This window comes from Melospiza georgiana, chromosome 22 (assembly GCF_028018845.1).
Source record: "Melospiza georgiana isolate bMelGeo1 chromosome 22, bMelGeo1.pri, whole genome shotgun sequence".
In the NCBI taxonomy this organism is placed as follows: domain Eukaryota; kingdom Metazoa; phylum Chordata; class Aves; order Passeriformes; family Passerellidae; genus Melospiza; species Melospiza georgiana.
Window position 1 is genome coordinate 3,903,746 of NC_080451.1, and position 20,246 is coordinate 3,923,991.

A 20,246-nucleotide genomic window follows, 5' to 3' on the forward strand; every position below is an offset into this window, starting at 1 on the left:
GGGTTACTTGGAGCTTAGGGGGAATTGGGTACCGGGAAGCGGGAATTAGAGGCCTGGAGGGGCACTGGGGCCCAGGGAAGAGCATTAGGTCTGAGGGGGAGAGATTTGAATCTGAGGAGAGTGATTTGGGGTTGGAGGCAAGGGATTTGAATCCTAGACGGAAGAATGTGGTCTTAGAGGAAAGATTTGGGGCATGGAAGATATTTGGGTCCTACAAAAGAGATTTGGGTCTGGAGAGAGATGGAAACCACTCAATGACAGTGTTGGGACATGCGAAAATGGGGCTCCCTGACAGGAGGAGCAAGGGGGTGAGTGGGAAATTTCCATCCTTGACCCCCTGCCGTGGACGGGGAGCCCCCAGAGGCCCCAGGGGTCACTCCAGGAATTCAGCAGGGAGCAGGGAAACAGTTCATTCAGTGAGGGAATTCAGGCACACCATGCCACCATGGCACCAACAAGAGAAGCCATTGTCAGTGGTGTTTGCCTGCGGGGGTGTGGGGAACATGTGTCACCACCCTGGTGACACCAAGCCCATTGCAGCCCCAGGACCTGGCAATCGTTAACTGCCATGGCCTCATCAGCAGTCTGCTCACGAACTCAGGCAGCTGGGGGTGGACACTGGGACGGTGGGCAGCCTACACTGGGACTGTATGTTCATCCTGGAGAAAACATCCTCCAGATCCCCCCTTGCCCACCCCAATGCTGAATGGCCCTCCAAATGAAATAGGGGTGCTGGGTGGCTGCACATGGGGCAGGATTTTTTTGCCCACATTCCCGGGATGGTTATGGTAATGGCGAGACATCTGCAGGAACAATTGAATGCCCTGTCCGGGAGTGCCAGGGTGCTCAATGTCCTTCTTGTTCAAGGACGGTTCCCTCCTCACTGGAATGGTGGGTTCCTTCCCACGTTATGGGAGCGAGGTCCAGGGGATGCTCAGCCAGAGATTGCATTGCTGCTACTGCCCCTGGGACACCTTGTCTCCCATAAACACCTTTGTGAGGCTTACAGGGCTACAATGCTCCTGGGTAGATACTTGCCAGGAGGGAAGGTTGTACCCCAACACTGACAACAGCCAAAGGGTGACACCAGCCTTCAGTCCCCACCTGGAAAGCAACAGCTTAGAAAAAAAATACCTTTATTCACCCATTTTCTGCAGAAGGCACTTACATACCTCCAAGTTCAGGAAAGGCACACATCTGCACCCATTGGCACCAGGACCCCACCCCTAACAGAGCATCCCTCCCCTGTCCCCATGTCACCCACCCCTGAGCCTCCATCACACACCCCAGGTCAGCTCCACAGGGGAATACTGGATGCTGCAGGGGTAGTACACAGCACTCCCCAAAGCCCCACTCCAACTGGGTTGGGGGCAGAGGGGATCCCCTATGTTACCCTTGTGACTATGCAGCTTGAAGCCACAATGCTGACATGACTAGACCCAGCAAAGACGTCCTGGTCCCTGTAGGATGTCACAGCTCATCCTTCCCGACCGCAATGGCAGCTGGCGATTCCTTCTCTGGCTCCAAATCCCCCTCTTCCACACTGAAAAGCATCTTCACCAGGTCATCTGCCTGCACACGCTCCTGTGGGCAGACCCATAGTGGTAAGCACAGCCACCGTCCCAGCCAAAACCCCTACGCACTGCTGGCAGGGAGCTTACCCGCTCACTGTGCCGAGGGTCCAGGGTGAACCAGAGGGCAATAGCGCAGCGCTGACCCTTGGTCACAGCTTTCACCCCGTGGGGGTTCTCTGAGCCAGAGGAGAAGCCCACAGCACGGCCACACTGCGGCTGGACCTCTGCCTGTCAAGGGTGCGAGACCAGGAGACCCCAGTCAGGGGTGAGTTGGTTCCCCTCAACCCAAGCTCATCTTTTGCAGTGGCTCAGGGGATGTTCCCAGGGCACCGGGCCAACAGGCAGGGGCTAGATTTGGTGCTGCACATGGATCCTTGGAGCTGAGCTACTCACGGTCTCAGTCTTGGCATCCAGCTCGGTGAAGTAGAAAGCTCCTCCTTCAAAGTCCCCATTGAGGTAGAGGATTGCACTAAAGGGAGCAGGGGACAAGTGGAGGTGACAAGTAACCATCACCAGAGCTCTCCAGCACCATGGCAAGAGCCAGAGGCAAGAAAGCCCAGGTCTGGTGTACCTCCTACCTTGCTCCTCCCAACTCAGGTGCCACCAAATCGTGGTACCCTTAGGTGGGGAAGCTGCAGCTGACAGCCACCACCAGTACCTGTAATCCCGGAAAGTGTAGGCGGGGGGTTCCTTCACGCACAACAGTGCCTCTGCATTGAGAATGCAGTTGTCCACATGCACCTCATGGCTGTTGTCACTCCGGCCTTCTTGCTTCTCTAGGGTAGAACAGGGCACGTCAGGAGCCCTCTGTGCAAGAACAGGGTCCATCCCCAAGTATCCCGTGCTTGTAGATGACAAGAAAGTCATGTGTTAGCCTACAGCACTTCCACTTGCTGGAGCGTGGATCGTGCAAGGCCATTTGGGTGGCATAAAACACTGTTGACTGTCCCATGGCACTTCCATGGCCCTCCAGGTACAACCTCTCTCAGCGCCCATCCCAAAATGCCTCAGAATGATGAAATCCTGTATGGCATGAGGCCATCTGCCCTGTTAGAGGCAACCAGCAGAGCTGCTGCTCATCTTCCCAAACTGGGCTTAGGGACAAGCTTCCTACACCCTCCTGGGAAGAAGAGTGGGTTAGGGAGCAGCAAGGAGGTCTCCAAAGAAAGGTCCAAGACTACACCACTCCAGCTGTTAGAGGAGATCCAGACAGGAAAAGACAAAAGACTCGTTCCTCTGGGCCACACTCACCATCAATGGCTGTGCGGCACACCAGGTGGGAGTAGGAGAAGTGGAGTGGGACCTCCAGGCGGAAGTAGGACGCAATCATGTGCCGCACCTTCTCTGTCACGTTGTAGTACAAGTAGGCACTGTGCAGGGGCACCTTCCCCTCCTGCCCCAGCTGTGGAGGACAGACAGGACAGGGACTCAGCCCCATATGGGCATGGGCAACCATCTCGCCCAGAACTACCCTACCGTGTCCCCACAGCCTGTTTCTCCACACAGCCACCCCAACCTTGAGGGCCTTGAGGACAGTCACGCCATAGAAGGTCTCGCTGGGAGTGTGAGGAGAGGTCTTCCCCCGATAGCCATCTCCAGCCGAGGCAGCTGCCTGTAAAACCCGATTCGTGTTACTGGTCTGATGTGTGAGCTGCAGGATGGGACCCCTTGATGGACAGATGGGATCATCTATCCATCCCTGCCTTCTCTACCTGTTCTTGCACTCACGTTAGTGAGTCTCTGCAGTTCTCGGCACTCCTCAGCAGACAGGATTCCATCCACCACGACACGCTGGGAGCCATTCAGGGCCTTGGAGTTCATGGTGACACTGGCTCCTTCGTACACCAAAGGGCCACCTGTGGCACAAGTGGCATTGGTGGATGTGGGGAGAGATGCCACCAGCTCTGGTAGGGCTGGGGGAAGCTGTGGTCCCTCCACCTGCTCCTGCTGCCACCCATGTGTAGAGGGACTGTGAACTAGCAGCAGGGGTCACAAAGGTCTCCATCCCACCTCCCCTCCTGGCCTTCTCCACCTTCTCGGATGAACTTGCTCATGTCGGCAGACTCTTTGGCCTTCTCCTCCACCAGTGTCTCAATCTCCTTCATGAGGTTGCCGATTTCCTCAGAGATGCGTGCTGCAGTCTCCCGCTCCACCCTGGGCATGCGGCAGCCATCAGCACCACCACCCCACTGTCCCCACACCAGAAATGAGGGCCACTAAGACAAGGGCAGGGCAAGCTGTCTCAGGTGCTCGTAACAAAGCTCGCACCTAGACTGGAGAGTCACCTCAATGCATCCCTCACTCTGAGGTGTCTGGGGTGACCTACACATGCCCATCATCCCATGGGCTGATGGCAAATACAGTTCTGCCCTCCAGCAGCCTCTTCCAGTCCCAGCATCAAAACATCCCCTGCCAGGAGCTCTATGCTATGTCCTTTGGCCCTCAGCCCACACTGGAAGAAAGGTTTGTCCTGTCAGACCCCCATTGGGTGAGCTTGGCTGGGGACAGCACTCACTTCTGTTTCTCTCGCAGTCTTTTTGGTATCACCTCTTCAGGTGTCCATGTGTCCTGCCACCAGAAGAACAACATCAGGAGCTGGACAAAGATCTGGCCAGGACACAGATCCCTCATCTGCATTCCATCTGGCCACTGCATCACCCTGGTCTCACATCACCCACCGGGTCCACAAAAGGGATGCCAAAGACGTCATAGCTGAAGAAGAGCAGCTCCTTCTCCATCAGACTCTGCTGGTAATATGCCTGGATCTCCTGTGGCAAGGGGCAGAGGGATGGGGTGAGGTAGAGCAGGAGGATTCTGAAAAACCCCGAATGTGGACAGGAAGATGCAGGTTTACACCATTCCTGTGGTCCTTGCTCCAGACCCGCAGCCTTGTTTCCTGCTCTGTCTGGCAGCTGGGCAGCAAGTGGCATTCCCCATCCTGTCTGAACTTCCCTGTGGACAAGCCCTGGGGAGATGACAGTTGAGCAGAGGCACATGTGTGTCCCTTATGCAGGAAGCTCTTTAGGAGCAGTTTCCCTTCCCCTACTCCAACTGGTGTGGGGCAGATACTCCCATCCATGCCTATCACATCCCAGGCAGGACCTGGCCATCCAGATTTGGCCATTTTGAAGCCAAATCCTCTCCTTTTTAAGCAATTTCACTTCAGCTGTGGAAAAGTGCAACAGAGGTAGCCTCAGATCCTCCTAAAAAGATTGTCCACCTGCCTCTCACAGCCCCCTCTACCAAGAAAGGGTCCATGTGTGCCTGTCATCCAACTTCACTTGGCCTAAGACATTTTGCCAGTGATGTTTTTCAGCTACTTTCCAGGCTGTCTGACCTTAAATCCACCCATTCCTGTCCACCTTAGGTATCTGGTACGGAAGAGAACCTACAGCTTCTGCAAAGGTCCCCAGTGAGAGGAGAAGATGTCCCTGCAATCATTCCTCCTTCTGACTGCTCACCTTCCGCGGCTGGATGGGTCTGGCCAGGTTTTCCCCCAGGACAGCAGTGTAATAGGCCAAATTCTGGTTCATCACCTCGTCATGTGGGAAGAAGAGCAAATAGGTCTTGGCGCATTCAATGGCTTTTTCATAATTCCCATCTGCAATGAGAAATGGGCTGTTAATGGCACGTCCAAGGACACTGGAGGCAGAACAAAGACAGATATGGAGGAGAGATGAAAGACATAGTCCTTGTGTTCCAAACTGTGTCACAAGTAGGGCAGATCCCCTGGGGCAAGGATAACTGCTGCCACAAAGGCAAAATTCAGACTCTGTGGTGCTCTCCTCTCTCCAGAAACCATCACAGCAGAAACCAGGGGTACTTGTACAGCTTGGGTACTTTTCTCACTTGGAAAACATGACAAAGCCTTTTAGAGGAGCCAGACCCAACCATTTACTGGCAAACCTGCAGTTTCTAGCCACTGAAACATCCTACCCCAATTTCATGTGGTCTTTTGCAGCATCACAAAATCACAGAATGAGTCAGATTGGAAGGGACCACAGTGGGTCATCTGGCCCAACCTCTCTGCTCAAGCAGGGTCCTCCGAGAGCATACAGCACAGGACTGTGTCCAGATTGCCTGGAATATCCCCAGTGAGAGAGATGTAACACCCTCTCTGGACAAGCTCTTCAGTGCTCAGTCGCTGCAAACATCCTCATATCCAGATGGAACTTCCTAGCCATGAGTTTCTGGCTCTTGTCCTATTGCTCAGCACCACGGAGCAGAGCCTGATCACATCCTCCAGCGTTACCCTGCAGATACTGACAAACATTGATGAGGTCCCCTCACAGCTGTCTCTTCTTGAGGATTTGTATTTTCTTGGACTTCGTATTTTTCCCCTCCTTTTGGAGAAATTCACACAGAAACATCTTATACTTTTCTAAAGAAGTATAAAATATGAAATATTTTATATTTCGTATATAAAAATGAATATATATGAAATAAAATGATATCAAATCAGGTGTATTTTCCTGGGTTGTAACTCTTCTGCAGTGGGAGTGTGCTGCTGTGATTTGAGGCAAGAGGTGGACAGCTGGCAAGGAGGAAAAAAAATGTTTCTCTCGGCTGTTGTTTCACTTGAAAAGTGAAGCTGCCCAGTAATAAAGCAACGTGGACAGGGACTGCAGCCAAGCACAGAGTGATCTAATCTCCTGGAAAATGTTTCAGGCAGGAGGAACATGCCTGTTGAACCTCATGAAGTACAAGGCCTAGTGGAAGGCTCTCCAGCAGTGTCAGTGAAGATGGGGGTATGGATGGGATTAGAGCACCCAGAGGAGAAGGACATGGAGTTAATAGTGGATGAAAAATTGCACAGGACCCATCCATGTGCACTAGCAGCTCAGAAGCCCCCCCTCCCCAGGCTGATCCCTGGCAGCATGGGCAACAGGTGAGGGAAGGATTCTGCCCCTCTGCTCCACTCTGGTGACATGCCACTTGCAGTGCTGCGTCCCAGCAGCTCTGGGTTCCCCAGCATAAGGATATGGACTCATTAGTGCGGGTCCAGAGGAGGCCACCACAACGCTCAGAGGACTGGAGCCTCTCTGTGAAGAAAGGCTGAGAGAATTTGGCTTGTTGAACCTGGACATGAGAAGGCTCCTGAGAGGTCTTGATGGCCTTCCCGTACCAAGAGTGGCCACAAGAGAGATGAAGACAACTTTTGTAGTTTATAAGGTTTATAGTGACTGGACAAGGGGAATTGTCTTAAACTGAACAAGGGCAGCATGAGGTTGGCCATAAAGAAGGAATTTTAGGTCTGGGCAGTCTGTGCCAGGGAAGGAATCAGGTTGGCCATAAGGAAGGAATTTTAGTCTGGGCAGTCTGTGCCCAGAGTGTTAGAGACTGGGTTGGATGGGGCTCTGGGAGATTTGAGTGACCAGTGCTGGATGTCCCTTCATCTTCAGTTGTACTGATGAGATCATCTTTGAAGGCCCTTTCCCCACCAAACCACTCTAAGGATCTATGATTTCAGGCAGAGTGCTGAGTGCTGACAACCACAGAGGATGAGGTGAGGAGCTGCTTACTGTTGTAGTAGGCAAACTGCAGATAGTTGAAGTGCGAGGGCAGGAAATCCTCCAGAGGCTTCTCCTGGCCGGGCTGGGAGGCCAGCTCTGTGACACAGCCCTGCTTGCAGCTTAGCACTTGCATGGAGTGATCTGGAAGAGAAAAACACCATGCTCACAGTCACCCACGGGCTGATGGGCAGGACCCTGAGGGGTATTCAATCTCCTGCTCATACTGGGGTTGTTGCAAGCTTTTTGGTAGTGGAAAACCCTCAGGGATGGGGGTCGTCCACCTCAGAGTTGACCAGTGTGGGGTTGTGGTGCTCTCTCAAGACGGACTAGCCATCATCAGCCTCCCTTCACATCCTGGTGACCCTCTACTGGTCTCTCTTCTGTCTTTCCATGTTCCTCTGGAATTAGGAGAATTCCTGGGCATCAGTCCCAGTGCTAAGTGCAGGTAAACACCTCCTGCCATTTACTAGCCACACCTTCCCTAGTGAAAGCTAGGATGGGGTTTCCACTCTTCAGGGACCCCCTACCCCCACCCCAGGTCTTTGTGGACCAACCTCCTGAGAATTGTACTCAACTCTTGTGACAGGACACAGAAGGCATGGCTCCCACCTGTAATGGCCTGGAAAAGGTCTGCATTGTACTCAAGGTAGTTGTAACCCTCGTAGTCATAGGGTCCCTCGCAGAGAGCGCGGCATTCAGCGTCTGCCACAAAATACTCCTCCAGCGCCTTCTCCAGGTGCAGGATGGCAGCAGCTGGCTGCTCCTCTGTGTAAAACCGGACGCCCAGCTGAAATTCGCTCTGCGGAAGGATGAGAAACGATGAGGGGATCTCAGTGCTTCACCCCCCTGTGATGGGTCGTCTCATCCCCTCCACAGTGGCACCTCACGAGCTCTCTGAGCTAGCAGCTGTGGTGGGATTGCCCCGGGTTGCACAGCGGACAGGGACTTTGGGAAGGGAGGTTCTCACCAGGTGGGGTTTGGCCTCCAGGTCAGTGAAGTCATCCTCGTGGACTCCCACCATGGCCTGGTAGTACTCCAGGTTTTGCCTCATCTCCTGGTGCCCGGGGTTGGCCACGAAGAAAGTGTGAGCGGCCGCCGCCGCCTGCGCCGGCCGGTTCATCTGGGTGGGACGAGGGTGAGACAGCGCGGCTCCCGTGCAGAGCGGAGCGGACACCCGTCCCCGGGGCATCCCGGCAGCCGGGCCGGAGGGCGGTGACGGGGGCGGCTCCGGCGAGCTCCGACGTGGCACTGGTGGGGGGGCGCGAAGGCGGGGGGCAAGGCCGAGACTGCCAGCCGGCAACCTCACTCCGCCGGGGCAGACACCGAACCCTCCCGGCGGCCCGGGACCGGGATCGCCACTGGCCGGTTCACCCGCTCCCACCCATCCATCCTCCCGCCCGATTCCGGGATCCTCCGCGCATCCCGTCCGTCCCAAAACCCGTCGTAGCGGGACACCCCTTTCCTTTCCTTCCCTTCCCCTCCCCCTTTCGCTTTCCTTCCCCGCCGCCGGTGCCGCACCTTGAAATAGGCGACCTGGAGGTAGTTGTAGGGGCTGCGCCGGCTGAACTCCCGGTCCAGCTCCTCGCTCAGGCGGTATCGGGAGGGCGCAGCGGGCCCGCAGTCCCGCAGGCAGGCGGCGCGGCGAAGCAGCGCACGAAAGAACCACAAGTCCCGGAGCACCGGGTCGGGCTGGGACTCGGTCGCCTCCGCCGGCCCCGCTGTGGCGTTGGCGCAGCGCAGGCGGCACCGCATCAGACGGGAGCGCACGGCGGCCCGCGCCCGCAGCGCCCGCTCCATCTGCAGCACCACGGTGGGCCAGTCCCCCCGCGCGTACGCCTCGGCACCGGCGGCGAACAGCGCGTCCGGGGACTGGGCGGGCAACGGCGGGTCGCCCGGTGCTAGGGTCGGCACCGGGACCAGGACCGGTTCCGGTGGCGTGGCCGCCCGCGCCAGCAGCACCATCAGCAGCGGCAGCAGCAGAAGCGGCGGCGACAGCGCCATGTCCGAACGCCGGCCGAACCGCGGCACCAGCCAGGCCGGGCGCCGGAGCGATCCTAACTCCGCCCCTCCGCCCCGCCGCCGGCCAGTCAGCGCCAGCAGAGCCCCGCCATGGTCGCGCCTCTCACGGTGCGTGCTGACGCCTCGGCGGAAGCCTCTCCACCGGGCGGAAGCGGTGGGTCGTGGCTGTGCATGGCGGAGGGCGGCTCGGAGCCTGGGGATGACGGCCCCGGCCCCGGCCCCGGCCCGGGTCCCGGCCCCGAGCTGGCCCTGGTCGAGGGCAGCGCAGGCCGCGCCGGCCGCGTCGGGGACCCCGGTGACCTAGTGGCCCTGGCCCAGCAGGTGCAGCAGGTGAGGGCCGGGTCCCAGCGACGGGGCTGCGGGGGCAGGGCTGGGCTCGCTGTCCGCTGCTTCCCGGACGTCTCCGGGCCTTCTCAGGCGGCGGCGGCGGCCTTGGCGACTCCCAGCACGTCCCACTGCTTTCCGGTGACCCCGGCGGCCTCCTGGTGTGTCCTGTGCTGATTCCCACAATCTCCCACTGTCCCCTCCCAGTATGCTGCAGGGCCCCGCCGGCATCGTCCCGACTTCCCACCTTGTTGGTGTCTCCAGAACCTCTCATTGCACTTCAGTGCTTCCCACTGTGCCTTGCTGCCCCACAGTGACTCAGAGCATCCCACTGAAGTCCCATTCCAGTATGCCCTGCTGCCTCCCAGTATGTCCCCCTATATATAGTTCACAGCAGCATGTACAGATGCCTCCCACTACCATGCTGCCAGTCCATCCTAGCACCCCTGATGTGTTCTATGACTGCTTCAGTGATTCTCAGTCCATCCTGCCTCTCAGTCCTCCCCAGGTTTTCCTGATATGTTCTACTGGTCCTCCCAGTGCGCTCCAGTATGTTACACTATTTCTCCAGTGCCTCATAGTACATCCTACTGATCTCTGGTGATGTTCCTCAGAGCTTCACCTTAAAGCTCAGTGTATGTCCTACTGCCTGCTCCCTGTGTAGCCCACTACCTCCCAGTCCAACCCATTGCCTCCCAGTATGTCCTGCTGCTCCCTCTCACTGCCCCTCAGCCTATGCAGACAGCTCCTGGTCCTTGCTCCTGCCCAGGGGTGCCAGGACAGCTCCTGCACCCCCCAACTCTGTGGATGCCTTGAGCTTGACCACAGCTGGCTCAGCACAGTCCAGAGGGCTGTCGTTCTTCCTGTTCTCACCTGCCCAATTTTCTCTCCCAGGCCGATGACTTTGTCCGAGCAAATGCCTGCAGCAAACTGACAGTCATCGCTGAGCAGATCCGGCACCTGCAGGAGCAGGCGCGGAAGGTGAGCAAGGATGGGCAGAAGGCTCATTGCCTTGGGAGATGAGCATCTGCTGCCGCTGCTGGGCGTTTGGGAAGGGCTGTGGCCTACATGTGAATTGGAGCTAGGAGCTGAGCAGAGAAGATTTAGTGGAAAAATAAGGAGATTTATTGTCCAGTGTCAAGGGGGATGGGGGAGGGTTGATTTTTGTGCTTTCCCTGTGTCCTCACCAAACCAGGAAGGACATTATGAATAAAGTAGGGGGGCAAGGGCAGGTGGTCCAAAACAGCTCGCGGGTATCAGGACAGAAAGAGATGAGTGGTTTTGGAACTGGCGATTTGTGTGTGCACTATGCTCTTGGAAGGATCTGCTGAAGCGATGATGTGGCCCTAGCTGGATCTGAGGCCCTGGGGTAAAGTGTTGCACTTCAGTGGATTCCTCTGTGAGCGACTAGCGCTTCCAGGGCCTGGAGCACGCTCGCTGTGAGAGCTGACAACAGATGCAAAGGACAGGTCTTTGTATGGAAGTTCAGGGACAGTCTACGGAGCCTGAAAGGGAATCCAGGGACAAGGATAAACTTGGACTGAGGGCACAGGGTTTCATATGGTGAAAAAGGGGTGGCTCTGAGGGTTAAGGTCCGATGGGAACAAGTGAAAATGGTGCAGAGGAGGGGCAGCCAACCAGGGGAACCAATAGGGTAACAGGGGTGGAACACTGAATCAAACTGAGACCAATGGGGATCAGGAGAGGGAAGAACTTTCTAGGGAACATACAAATATGGTGAATAGGGACTGAACTGGGTGGAGCAACTGTATGAACCAATGGAACTTAAGATATTAACATGTGCCTGCAAAGGCTTATGGGAGTGAGGTACTTCTCACCCTAACCTCGGAAGGGTGTTTCTCCTTGCCTGCTTCTACCTCCCACCTGCTTCCAGGGTGATAGTTCTAGTGGTTTCTCAGGCCTCCCTACTGGGAAAGATGAGTTCTCTATCTAGTGATAAGCTTGGTTTCCTGTTTATCTGGATGGGTTTGCTGGAGTGGGTGGTCCCAGGAGTACACAGCAGCGCTTGGCTGTGTTCATCAGTCTAGCTTTCCATTCTTCATAGTAAAATCAGGAGCCCGAGTGAGGAAGGATCTGCCAGTCATTGCAACTGGCCCACTGCCATTGAGGCCATTGCATCATGTAATCATTAACTGGTGGAGCTGGAGCAGTCAGGTGGTGGAACTGGGGAGATGAATTCTCCTTTGTTTGCTGCCCCTTCCCTTTCGGGGCACAGCAGGAAGGCCTGTCTTTGGTTGCAAATGCAAGTTGTGGCTGAGGGTGTGTGTTCTATTACCATCTGTTAGAGGTGGGGCACTTATCGTCTGTTAATTGGGCCACCTGTTAAAACCAGGTGGGGCAGTTTTCCTTATCTCTGCCATGACCCATCCTCCTTCCCCGGAGATATCTTCTGTCAATGGGCATTGAGTGTCGCTGCATGACTGATAAAGTTATCATCATCCCATTGGGAGATGCTCTGCCCAGGGGGAGGAGCCAAGCATTCCTACCTGAATATAATCTGAGATTTGGAACACCACAGTCAGCCTTTTCCCACTTGATTCCCAGAGGAGCAGCTTTCTTTTCCACTGGATTTCCAGAGAAATACCAGGCCCATTTACATCACCCCTGGACCTTCAGAGGAAAACTCCACCCTTCTACAGGATCACTGCTTCAACAGAACCACAGCTGGCACTGCAGGAGGACTGCAGCTATTATTTAATCAGACTGCTACCAACAGCCTGACCAACAGGGCGTGAGGTCATATTTCTGACTCTGTCAGTGTTGTTTTGTATTACTGCATTTTTGTTTTTATTTTTTTTTTCTTAATAAAGAACTGTTATTCCTACTTCCGTATCTTTGCCTCAGAGCCCCCTTAATTTCAAAACTATAACAGTTTGGAGGGAGGAGGTTTACATTTTCGATTTCAAGAGAGGCTCCTGCCTTCCTTAGCAGACACCGGTCTTTTCAAACCAAGACAAGGCCCCAGTCCAGCAGCTGTGTGTGGAGATGAGGAATAAGCCCAACATGTGGTGGCATCAAGTATAGAGATGAATCTGGGGTGAGATGCAGAGGTATCTCCACCTCTGTGGAGGTGTTCTCTGAAGTCCTACTGACAGGGCAGAATTGGAAAAAACTTTATCTCTGGAAAACGTCTCCTTCCTGTGTGGCAGGGAGATCAAGGCCTTGTGATGTGTCTTGGGCTATGGCTGGGAGGCAATGGCATGTTGTTATTTTATTTCAAGTGTAAAGATGTTTTGTTATTCCAGGTCTTAGATGAAGCTAACAGGGATGCTGATCTGCACCACGTAGCCTGCAACATTGTGAAGAAGCCGGGAAACGTTTACTACATGTACAGGCGGGAGAGTGGGCAGCGGTATTTCTCCATTCTGTCTCCTAAGGTGGGTGGTTACAGGCCATGAAAAAGTAGGGAGGGGAAAAAAGTGGTGTTTCTGGTGCTTGGGAACATATGAAGCTCAGGCAAAAGCACCAGCTGGATGGGGGCATTTGTTTGTCCCTACTCAGGTTTGGTGTTTGCCGTTGCTCTGGGTTAGTCTGCTGGAGCCAGAGTCATCTTACAGAGTTCTCTGGCTCTTGATGAAGAGTGGCAAGAAGCCCTTTGGAGCATGGATCTGAATTTTGTCTTTTGGTACCTGTGGTTCTTTGTCTGGGAGGGAAGAGCTGCCAACGTGCCCTGAGCCTTCGCTGGCTGGTAGGACAGTCTCTTAGGAACTTCAGCCCAGGAACTGACTTTGCCTGCAGCTGAGGTGATGCTCTTAGAGATCTCCTCCTTCCAGACTACCCATATTCTTACATACAGGGTGAAGGCTTCAGGGCAGGTCAGGGAGATCTTGTGTCCACAAGCCTTCCTCTGTCAGTAGTGCTGGAGCTCAGCACTGATCTTAGACTTGGGGTAGCTGAGCTTATTTTTAGGTTAGGGAATGGTATGGTTGTGTAGCTGGGACTGCTTCAAAGGTAGTAGGGCTTAAGGACAGCACAGCCCACCTCCAAGGGAAACTGAACACTGATGGAATCTCTCTTTTCTCCACCAGGAATGGGGTACCACTCCCCATGAATTTCTTGGTGCCTATAAGCTCCAGCATGACATGTCCTGGACTCCGTTTGAGGACATAGAGAGACGAGATGCTGAAATAACTGTCCTGGAGAAGCTGCTGAACCAGCAGGCAGCACTGCCCCTGTGCACGGAGCCCAACTTCCAGGGCCTGACCAAGCCACACAAGTGACCCCACAGGATCCCCTGAGCAGAGTCCCTGAGTGAGGGGACACAGTGCCTGTATGCTGCCAAAGGCAAGGTGCAAAGAGACCAAGAAACAAAAATACTGATTGTTTTTGTGCTTTAAGGAGACTAATTCTGCATTCAGTCTTACTGGATTTTATAGTAATTGAATAATTTACTTTATTGACCTATGCCAATAATTTACTTTATTGACCTGTACCAGGAGTTGTCAGTTCCAAGAGTGCTTGGAGCAAAAAGCAGAAATGCTTGGGGTAGATGTGCTAATGCTGTAAAATAATATCTCCTATCTGCCTGGCTCTGGTGTACCTCACTGTGAGTGCGTCAGGTAACAATCTCAGGGCTGGATTTTCCCCCTTAATAAAATCCACGTTTAAAGAGCTCTGTGGCCTGGGAAGAGTAGTCAAAAGCCTGTGCAAAGGGTCTGCTGTGGTGAGTCTCTGTCCTAGCTGGTCTGAATCCCTGAGCTGGGAACACAGGGTGACCCGAAGCTCTTTTCTCTGCAAAGAGCATTCTCAAAAGCGCCATGCAGGCTTCAGGTGCTCTTCAGATGATGTGTGTTTGACATCTGTGACCGTGTTCACAGGGGTTTTCAGGGTGAGGGAAGAGACGTAGATCTGACTCTATATTTCAGAAGGCTTGATTTATTATTTTATGATATATATATTACATTATAACTATACTAAAGAATAGAAGGAAGTTTCTTCTCAGAAGGCTAGCTAAGCTAAGAATAGAAAGGAATGAATAACAAAAGTTTGTGGCTCAGACAGAGAGTCCAAGCTAACTGGTCTGTGGTTGGGCATTAATTGCAAACATTCAAGATGGGCCAATCACAGTCACACCTGATGCGTTCCACAGCAGCAGATAACTTGTTTACATTTTGTTGCTGTAGCTTCTCAGCAGGAAAAAATCCTAAGAAAAGGATTTTCATAAAAAGATGTCTGCGACACACATCCTCATGCACTCCCCTTGGATGCGAGTGCATGAGCTGCCAGGTAGAGGCAGGATACTGGATGACTTTATGCCAGAGCAGTGGGGAGAGTAAAATAAATCAACTGTTATCTCACAGGTACCACCAAGACGGGCCCGGTGTTTTTCCTGCGTGGCAGAAATACCTTTAGCTTTGTCAGGAGGACTTAGTGGCACGTGGAGCTGGTAGGACACTTCCAGCATGTTTTTTCCACCTAGGAAAACCAAGGAGAAGTAAAGATCAGAGCTGCTGAGGAGATATCCTCTCTCTGCTCAGCCACACGGGGCTTCTTCAGGAAGTTGCCTGCTTTTCTGTGAGGAGCCAAAGTTGTAATTTACTGACAGAGAGGATGTCCAGGTTGGATCCTGGTATGTAACATTAGATCTGGTTGGATTCTCCCATGACTTGCTCACTTTCCTGACATTACAAGATGATCTTACATGCTGCTCCAGGCATTACATGTACACAACCGCCTTGCCATCTCTGTGGGCAACGTGGGAGGGTTGGTGTCCCCTTGTAGGAGCTGAATTCTGACCTTCGGGTCCGGGCTGGCTATGGATGGAGTTGGTGCTTCCTGGTGGAGCCCAGCTGTGAGGGCATCTGCAGAAACGAGACCCTTGGGGACCAGCACTGTCACTGTGTTTTGTCACTGCTGGAGTTTATCCCCCTTTGCAGGACACAGCCGCACCTCAAGTGTCCCTCTGTCCTCATCCCACGCACTGGGAGATGCTCGAGGCTGCTGGCAGTGACAGTTCATCATGGGAAGAGCTGTTCCCTGCTGGTGTTACAGAGGATTGGGAGGTTTGGGGCAGCTCCCTAGCAGCCCAGGATTTTTTTTTGTCCCAGATTTTCTTCTAGCTGTGTCCAGTGCAGTAGCTCACCTACATCCCACCATGGCATCCCACCTCTGTTTGACAGAAACCTGTTCCTTGGATTCAATATGGGACGTTTTTCTCAATATCTTTCCTCACTTGGAGCACAAGGGCATATTAACACCAATTTATTATTATTATTATTAGTAGTAGTAGTATTAGACCAGGCTATAATTAATTCCTTATCAAGTTACAGGTGCCAAATTTGACAGGGTTTTTCTCTGCTTGTTTCATTGCCTTGGGTTTGATTTTACTGCATGCTATTATATCTTGATTTGGAAGGGAGAAAGTTAATTACTGCATGGACTTTGTGTGCTGCTAATTATAGCAACAGCAGATTTTCATGTGTGCTGATTTATGCTCCTCTGAGAAGTGGGGATTCCTGCCCTGGTCTCATCTGTTTCCATCATTAATATCTGTACCATGGCGTGCACAAGAGGACGGGGGTGGTGGCTGTGAGCCTCTGTAGCCTTGAAATTCATCTGGAAGAGACACTGAGACACTGATACCTATTCATGATTTCATCTTGAAAATTCTTTTGAAAAGATTCCTCTTCCTTTGCTCTTTTGTGAGTGCTCAGGGCAGCAATGAGCATATTCAGAAGGAATGGCTCTTTCCAAAATCCCCCGTGATGTCCCATATTTGCAGAAGGCACAGATGTGCTTCTGACACCATTACATTGGGCAGAGTGGGTTTTGTTTTGTTTTTGGCCATGCAGATGAACCAGGGCTCATTTAAGAGGTCCACCACAAAGATGCTCTGAGGGTTTGACCCATTCCAGGTGATTCTCAGAGCCAATGTTTGGTAACTTGAGGCTGCCGGCACTGGTACTTGCAGCTCTTCCCAGCTTTTAAAATTTGAATTAGCCTGGAGTTTTCTGTTTCAGGCCAGATTTTTGCTTTGCTTCTGAAAGTAGCCATGCCTGGAGATTTTCTTTCTAGCCTCTTATTCCTGAACGATGTGGGTGGTTAGGGGGATTGAACCTGCCATGAGTGCCCTCTGCTCTGGGGTGTCATCTCTCAGCCACCAAGTGTCCCAGCAGGAGGAATTGTGGGTCTCTGGCCCTTCTTATGTCAGCCTCGGGTCCAGGGGGAAAAGACAAAAGTAAAAAACAAACCCAAACAAAACAAAACGACAAACCAAACTAAAAAACAACAACAACAACAAAACTAAAAAACCACAAAAAAAAACAAAAAAAAAAAAAAAAACCAAAAAACAAACAAAAAAACCCTCATGGGGCAGGCCGTGCCCGCGCGCGCCCCCTGGCGGTGCGGGCAGCGCCCTGCGAGCGGCGGCGCGTGGCCGCCAGGGGGCGCTGTAGCGGGCACGCCCCTCGCCAGCGCGCTGCGCGGTGACGTCAATCGGCTGCCCCTGTGCCTTCGCCGAGGAGACCCCGCAGCGAGCTGCCAACGCCCGGCGGAGCGTCCGAGGTGAGAGTGGGGGGGGGGGAGGGGGGCGGAGACGGGACCGGGACCCCCGGCCGAGCGCGGGGACCCCCGGCACCACCGACTGCTCCCGATCCCCGCGCAGCACCCGCCGGCGCGGCCCCGGCCTTCACCGCGGGCGGAGCGCCCGCTGTGTGGGAGCCGCCCTGCCGGGCCCGCTGTGTGTGCGGAACCTCCCCGGCAGCCGCCTGCCGGGGGGAAGGGCGGCCTCGTCCCGGCGGGTCTCGGTGGCTGCTGGCGGGCGCTTGCCTTTGTGGGCCTGGTCTGTTGAGACGGTGGGCATGGCCGCCGCTTCTCCTGCCCACCCCCCCTCCTGGCGGCGGACGGGCTGGACCCTCGGAGCGGCGCAGGAAGCGTTTCCGCGGCCATGGCGGGGCCCGCCCGTGCTCCCTTGGCCCTGCCCGTCCCGGCCCCGCCCTGCCCGTCCCGGTTTCAGCCGCGGCCCTCCGCGCTTGGTGCCGCCCGGCTGCGCCCGGGGCTGTGCGAGAAGCCCCAGGGGGCTGCGGGTTGAGCGAGGTGTGCCGTGCCGCAGGAGCCCTGAACCGCAGCAGGGTGCGGGCATGGTGAGGGATGGAGCTCCAGCTACGTGCCCTGCACAGACAGCGCTCAGGCGAGAAGTCGCAGACTCTTCTGGGCATCTGCCTCACGAGCTCCGGTGCTGTGGGTTACCCAGAGCCGTCCCGCAGCTCTCGTTACAGCGTGATGCCCCTGGCTGTAGCTAGGGCAGCAGCTAACACTGCTTCGAGGGTTCGTGTTGTCATGTGTTCTTCATTCTCCTTGGGAATCTCATAAAATGTATGTACTGCAGCAACATAACACTTGCCTGTGTTTTAAAGGTCTGTTTTAGTGATCTAGACTTCAGTTGTGTGTTTTTAAGTAGATAGAACTTGCCGCTGGTGACAGCAGTAGGAGACAGTCACAGGTAGCTGTGAACGCAACAGCCAGCCTTGGAAACCTGTGCTTAACAAAGAACATTCTCGTGCTCAGGATTCCTGGTGTCCTTTCTGTGTGGATGCTGTGGCCGGGGCAGCCAGAGATCCCATCTTGGCAGCAGCATGAGGATGAAAAGCTCTGGCGAAGAGGCCATGTTAGATGGCAACTGGGCGATCAGAAGTGGATTGCTTGGTCTGGCCATCTGTGATTGTCTTTGTCTCGTATTCATCTGTGCTTCTCTCCCAGGAAGGAGGTGTGGGTTGCTCAAAGTATTGAGTTGCAGTGCCCCAAACACTTTTTTTTTTTTTTTTTTTTTTTTTTTGGAAGGGGGCATTTAAAACCTGGATCAAGCTCTTTGTATTGCTGATTGGGATAACTCAGTAAAGCATTACAGCTTCTCTTTTTCAGTAAGCAAATTATATTCAGCTGGTTGTATGTGGGGAAGCTGTTGTAAACTTCCCTTCTGTTGTAAACTTCTGCTTTGTAAACTCCTGTTGTTAATGTAAGGTTCTGAGGAAGATAGTATAGGCAAGTGTTATTTGAGTCGGGTCTTAGACATGCATGTAAGGTTTGAATGAGTATATTGCTGACTGTAAAAATGATTTGGTGTTTAAACAGTTCTCATTTATGCTTCAGTAACAAAAAAAAAAAAAAAAAAGTCTTGGCAAGGAATAAAAAATTACTGGGGTGCAAGATAAAACATGTTTTCACTTCGGTAACATATCCTAGGCAGAAATTTTAATCACTAGATTTGCATACTTTGAACTTGGTTATTCATGACCTGCAACTGATGCTCTGAATTCATTAACTGCTCTGCTTTAGAATTGTTTGTTTGCCCAAAACTGATGGTCGGGCTGGGGAGTTCGTGATGTTTTTACTGTTTAAATAGAAAAGCTCTGGAAGCTCTAGAGCGTGAAGTACCTAAAAGGGAAATTGTCGGAAACTGTCGTTCTGCTTAAAACCAACAGTAAACAGAAATGGAGCCCCTGTGAAACTCCCAGGGATTTCTCTTGTAAGTGTGCAGTGGGCTTTCCTTGCTCTAAACCGTGTGTGTGGCTGATGGAAGGTGTAGCATGAAGCTGGCCACTAATCTTGATGTAAAGTTTGACTTTTTGGTTAAAATGGTGCTGTAGTACTAAAATAATTTTCCATGTCTTGCGAGCATAAATAGCTTTTTTTACAATTAAAACCTTTCCAGCCACTCTTGTTACCAGGGAGGGGTTGGTGTAGCTGGGTTCCAGCTCTGCTGTTAGCTCCAGAAGACTTGGACAATGAACAAACGTGCAGCACTGCAGCTGGAGTTCATGTAAGGTGTTGCAGGTGAGGTGTGTGTGTAATCTGCTCAGTGCCCGTGTGAGGCTCTCAGCTTTGGAAGTTGTCTGTGGGCTTGTGTGTGCTCGTTCCTCTGCCTGCCCTTTGTGGCCAGCCGAGCTCTCCTGCTGGCCTTTGACACCATCATGAATTTATCATACTGGTTTCTGGAACAAGGGACAGGAGGAATTGTAGGGGGTGTAGTTATCTTTGTCCTTTAGGAAAATATTCTTTGCTAAGAAAAGAATGACATCTTTTTAATTTCAGAAGATGAAAGTTGTGTCAAATCAAATGGAGGTAAAATTGGTTTCTGGTGCTTCAGGTAGCAAGAGCCCTCTTTAACCACTTAGTCTTCTTCCTTGGCTCCTTTCACTCCCTTACATTAAATGTAGGTGAAAGCACCTTTGTTAATATATGACAACTTATTGACCAGATAAGCTTTTATGCAAAATTTTAAAAGAAATTCTAAGTATCTTTGCATTTCTGCAGCCTGTCACCATTTAATTATCTGGCTTCCCCCAGACCCTACACTTTACACTTTATTACACTGTACAAACTAAGTGTATATCCATCAGGAAGGACTGCCATTAGGAGTGGGAGGTAAAGAAATCCCTTTCTCCAGAGTTTGTGCAGGGGTTGAAGGCTGGCACAAACGCTCTCCCTCCCTGAGGGTGCTGGGCCACCCCAGCACAGTGTGTGTCAGTGCTTGAGGTGAGTGACAGGAATGGCATCAAGGCAGGTAATTTCCAGCTTCTTGGGGGGGATCCTTCAGGTTGCTTTTGAGTGGATGAACTGGGTTTGGTCACCTGGTCCTGGGTGTGCAGAAAACTGCAAACAGTGAGAACAAGAAGCAGAGTTTGTGTAATTAATCTTTGTAATCTCCCCTTGGAGTTTCAGAGAATGACTCTGACCTAAAGAGTTGTAAAACTTCAAAATACTAATTGGCCTGTTTTCAGTAGAGCAGCTGTTCTTTCCTTGAAAATGTTGATTTTTCTTCCAAACAAGTGATATTTTATAAAGAGAAAACAAAGAA

General features: G+C 52.9%; 3 protein-coding genes across 7 annotated transcripts in view; 2 read left to right on the forward strand and 1 right to left on the reverse strand.

The window, feature by feature from the left end:
* Positions 1–1,119: 1,119 nt before the first annotated feature.
* Positions 1,120–9,088, reverse strand: P3H1 (prolyl 3-hydroxylase 1). Of its 3 annotated transcripts, XM_058039487.1 has the most exons (15): positions 8,606–9,088; positions 8,055–8,207; positions 7,697–7,886; positions 7,097–7,228; positions 5,036–5,175; positions 4,253–4,342; positions 4,090–4,142; positions 3,607–3,728; positions 3,303–3,430; positions 3,091–3,186; positions 2,826–2,976; positions 2,233–2,350; positions 1,968–2,043; positions 1,662–1,802; positions 1,120–1,584 (listed from the first exon to the last, which is right to left on the reverse strand). In XM_058039487.1, exons 1-15 carry the CDS (start codon positions 9,086–9,088, stop codon positions 1,471–1,473), a joined length of 2,187 nt encoding a protein of 728 aa, XP_057895470.1. In that variant the 3' UTR covers positions 1,120–1,470. The 3 variants fall into 3 exon arrangements, with proteins under 3 accessions (XP_057895470.1, XP_057895471.1, XP_057895472.1); XM_058039488.1 differs by lacking the exons at positions 1,120–1,584; positions 1,662–1,802; positions 1,968–2,043 and having other exon boundaries at positions 2,261–2,350; positions 3,051–3,186; XM_058039489.1 differs by lacking the exons at positions 1,120–1,584; positions 1,662–1,802; positions 1,968–2,043 and having other exon boundaries at positions 2,261–2,350; positions 3,287–3,430.
* Positions 9,087–14,754, forward strand: C22H1orf50 (chromosome 22 C1orf50 homolog). The gene is given in 5 exon segments (XM_058039490.1): positions 9,087–9,147; positions 9,150–9,436; positions 10,325–10,411; positions 12,697–12,828; positions 13,480–14,754. Coding segments are annotated over 5 exon segments (759 nt in total). The 3' UTR covers positions 13,672–14,754.
* The window catches only part of CDC42 (cell division cycle 42), a 32,404-nt gene continuing 24,965 nt past the window's right edge, over positions 12,808–20,246 (forward strand). For 2 of the 3 annotated variants that reach the window (XM_058039492.1, XM_058039491.1), the window contains exon 1: positions 16,872–16,954. The gene's annotated coding sequence lies outside the window, so the exon portion shown is untranslated. Of the gene's footprint in view, positions 12,829–16,871; positions 16,955–20,246 lie in introns of those variants that run through there. The other variant, XM_058039493.1, reaches the window with a different exon arrangement.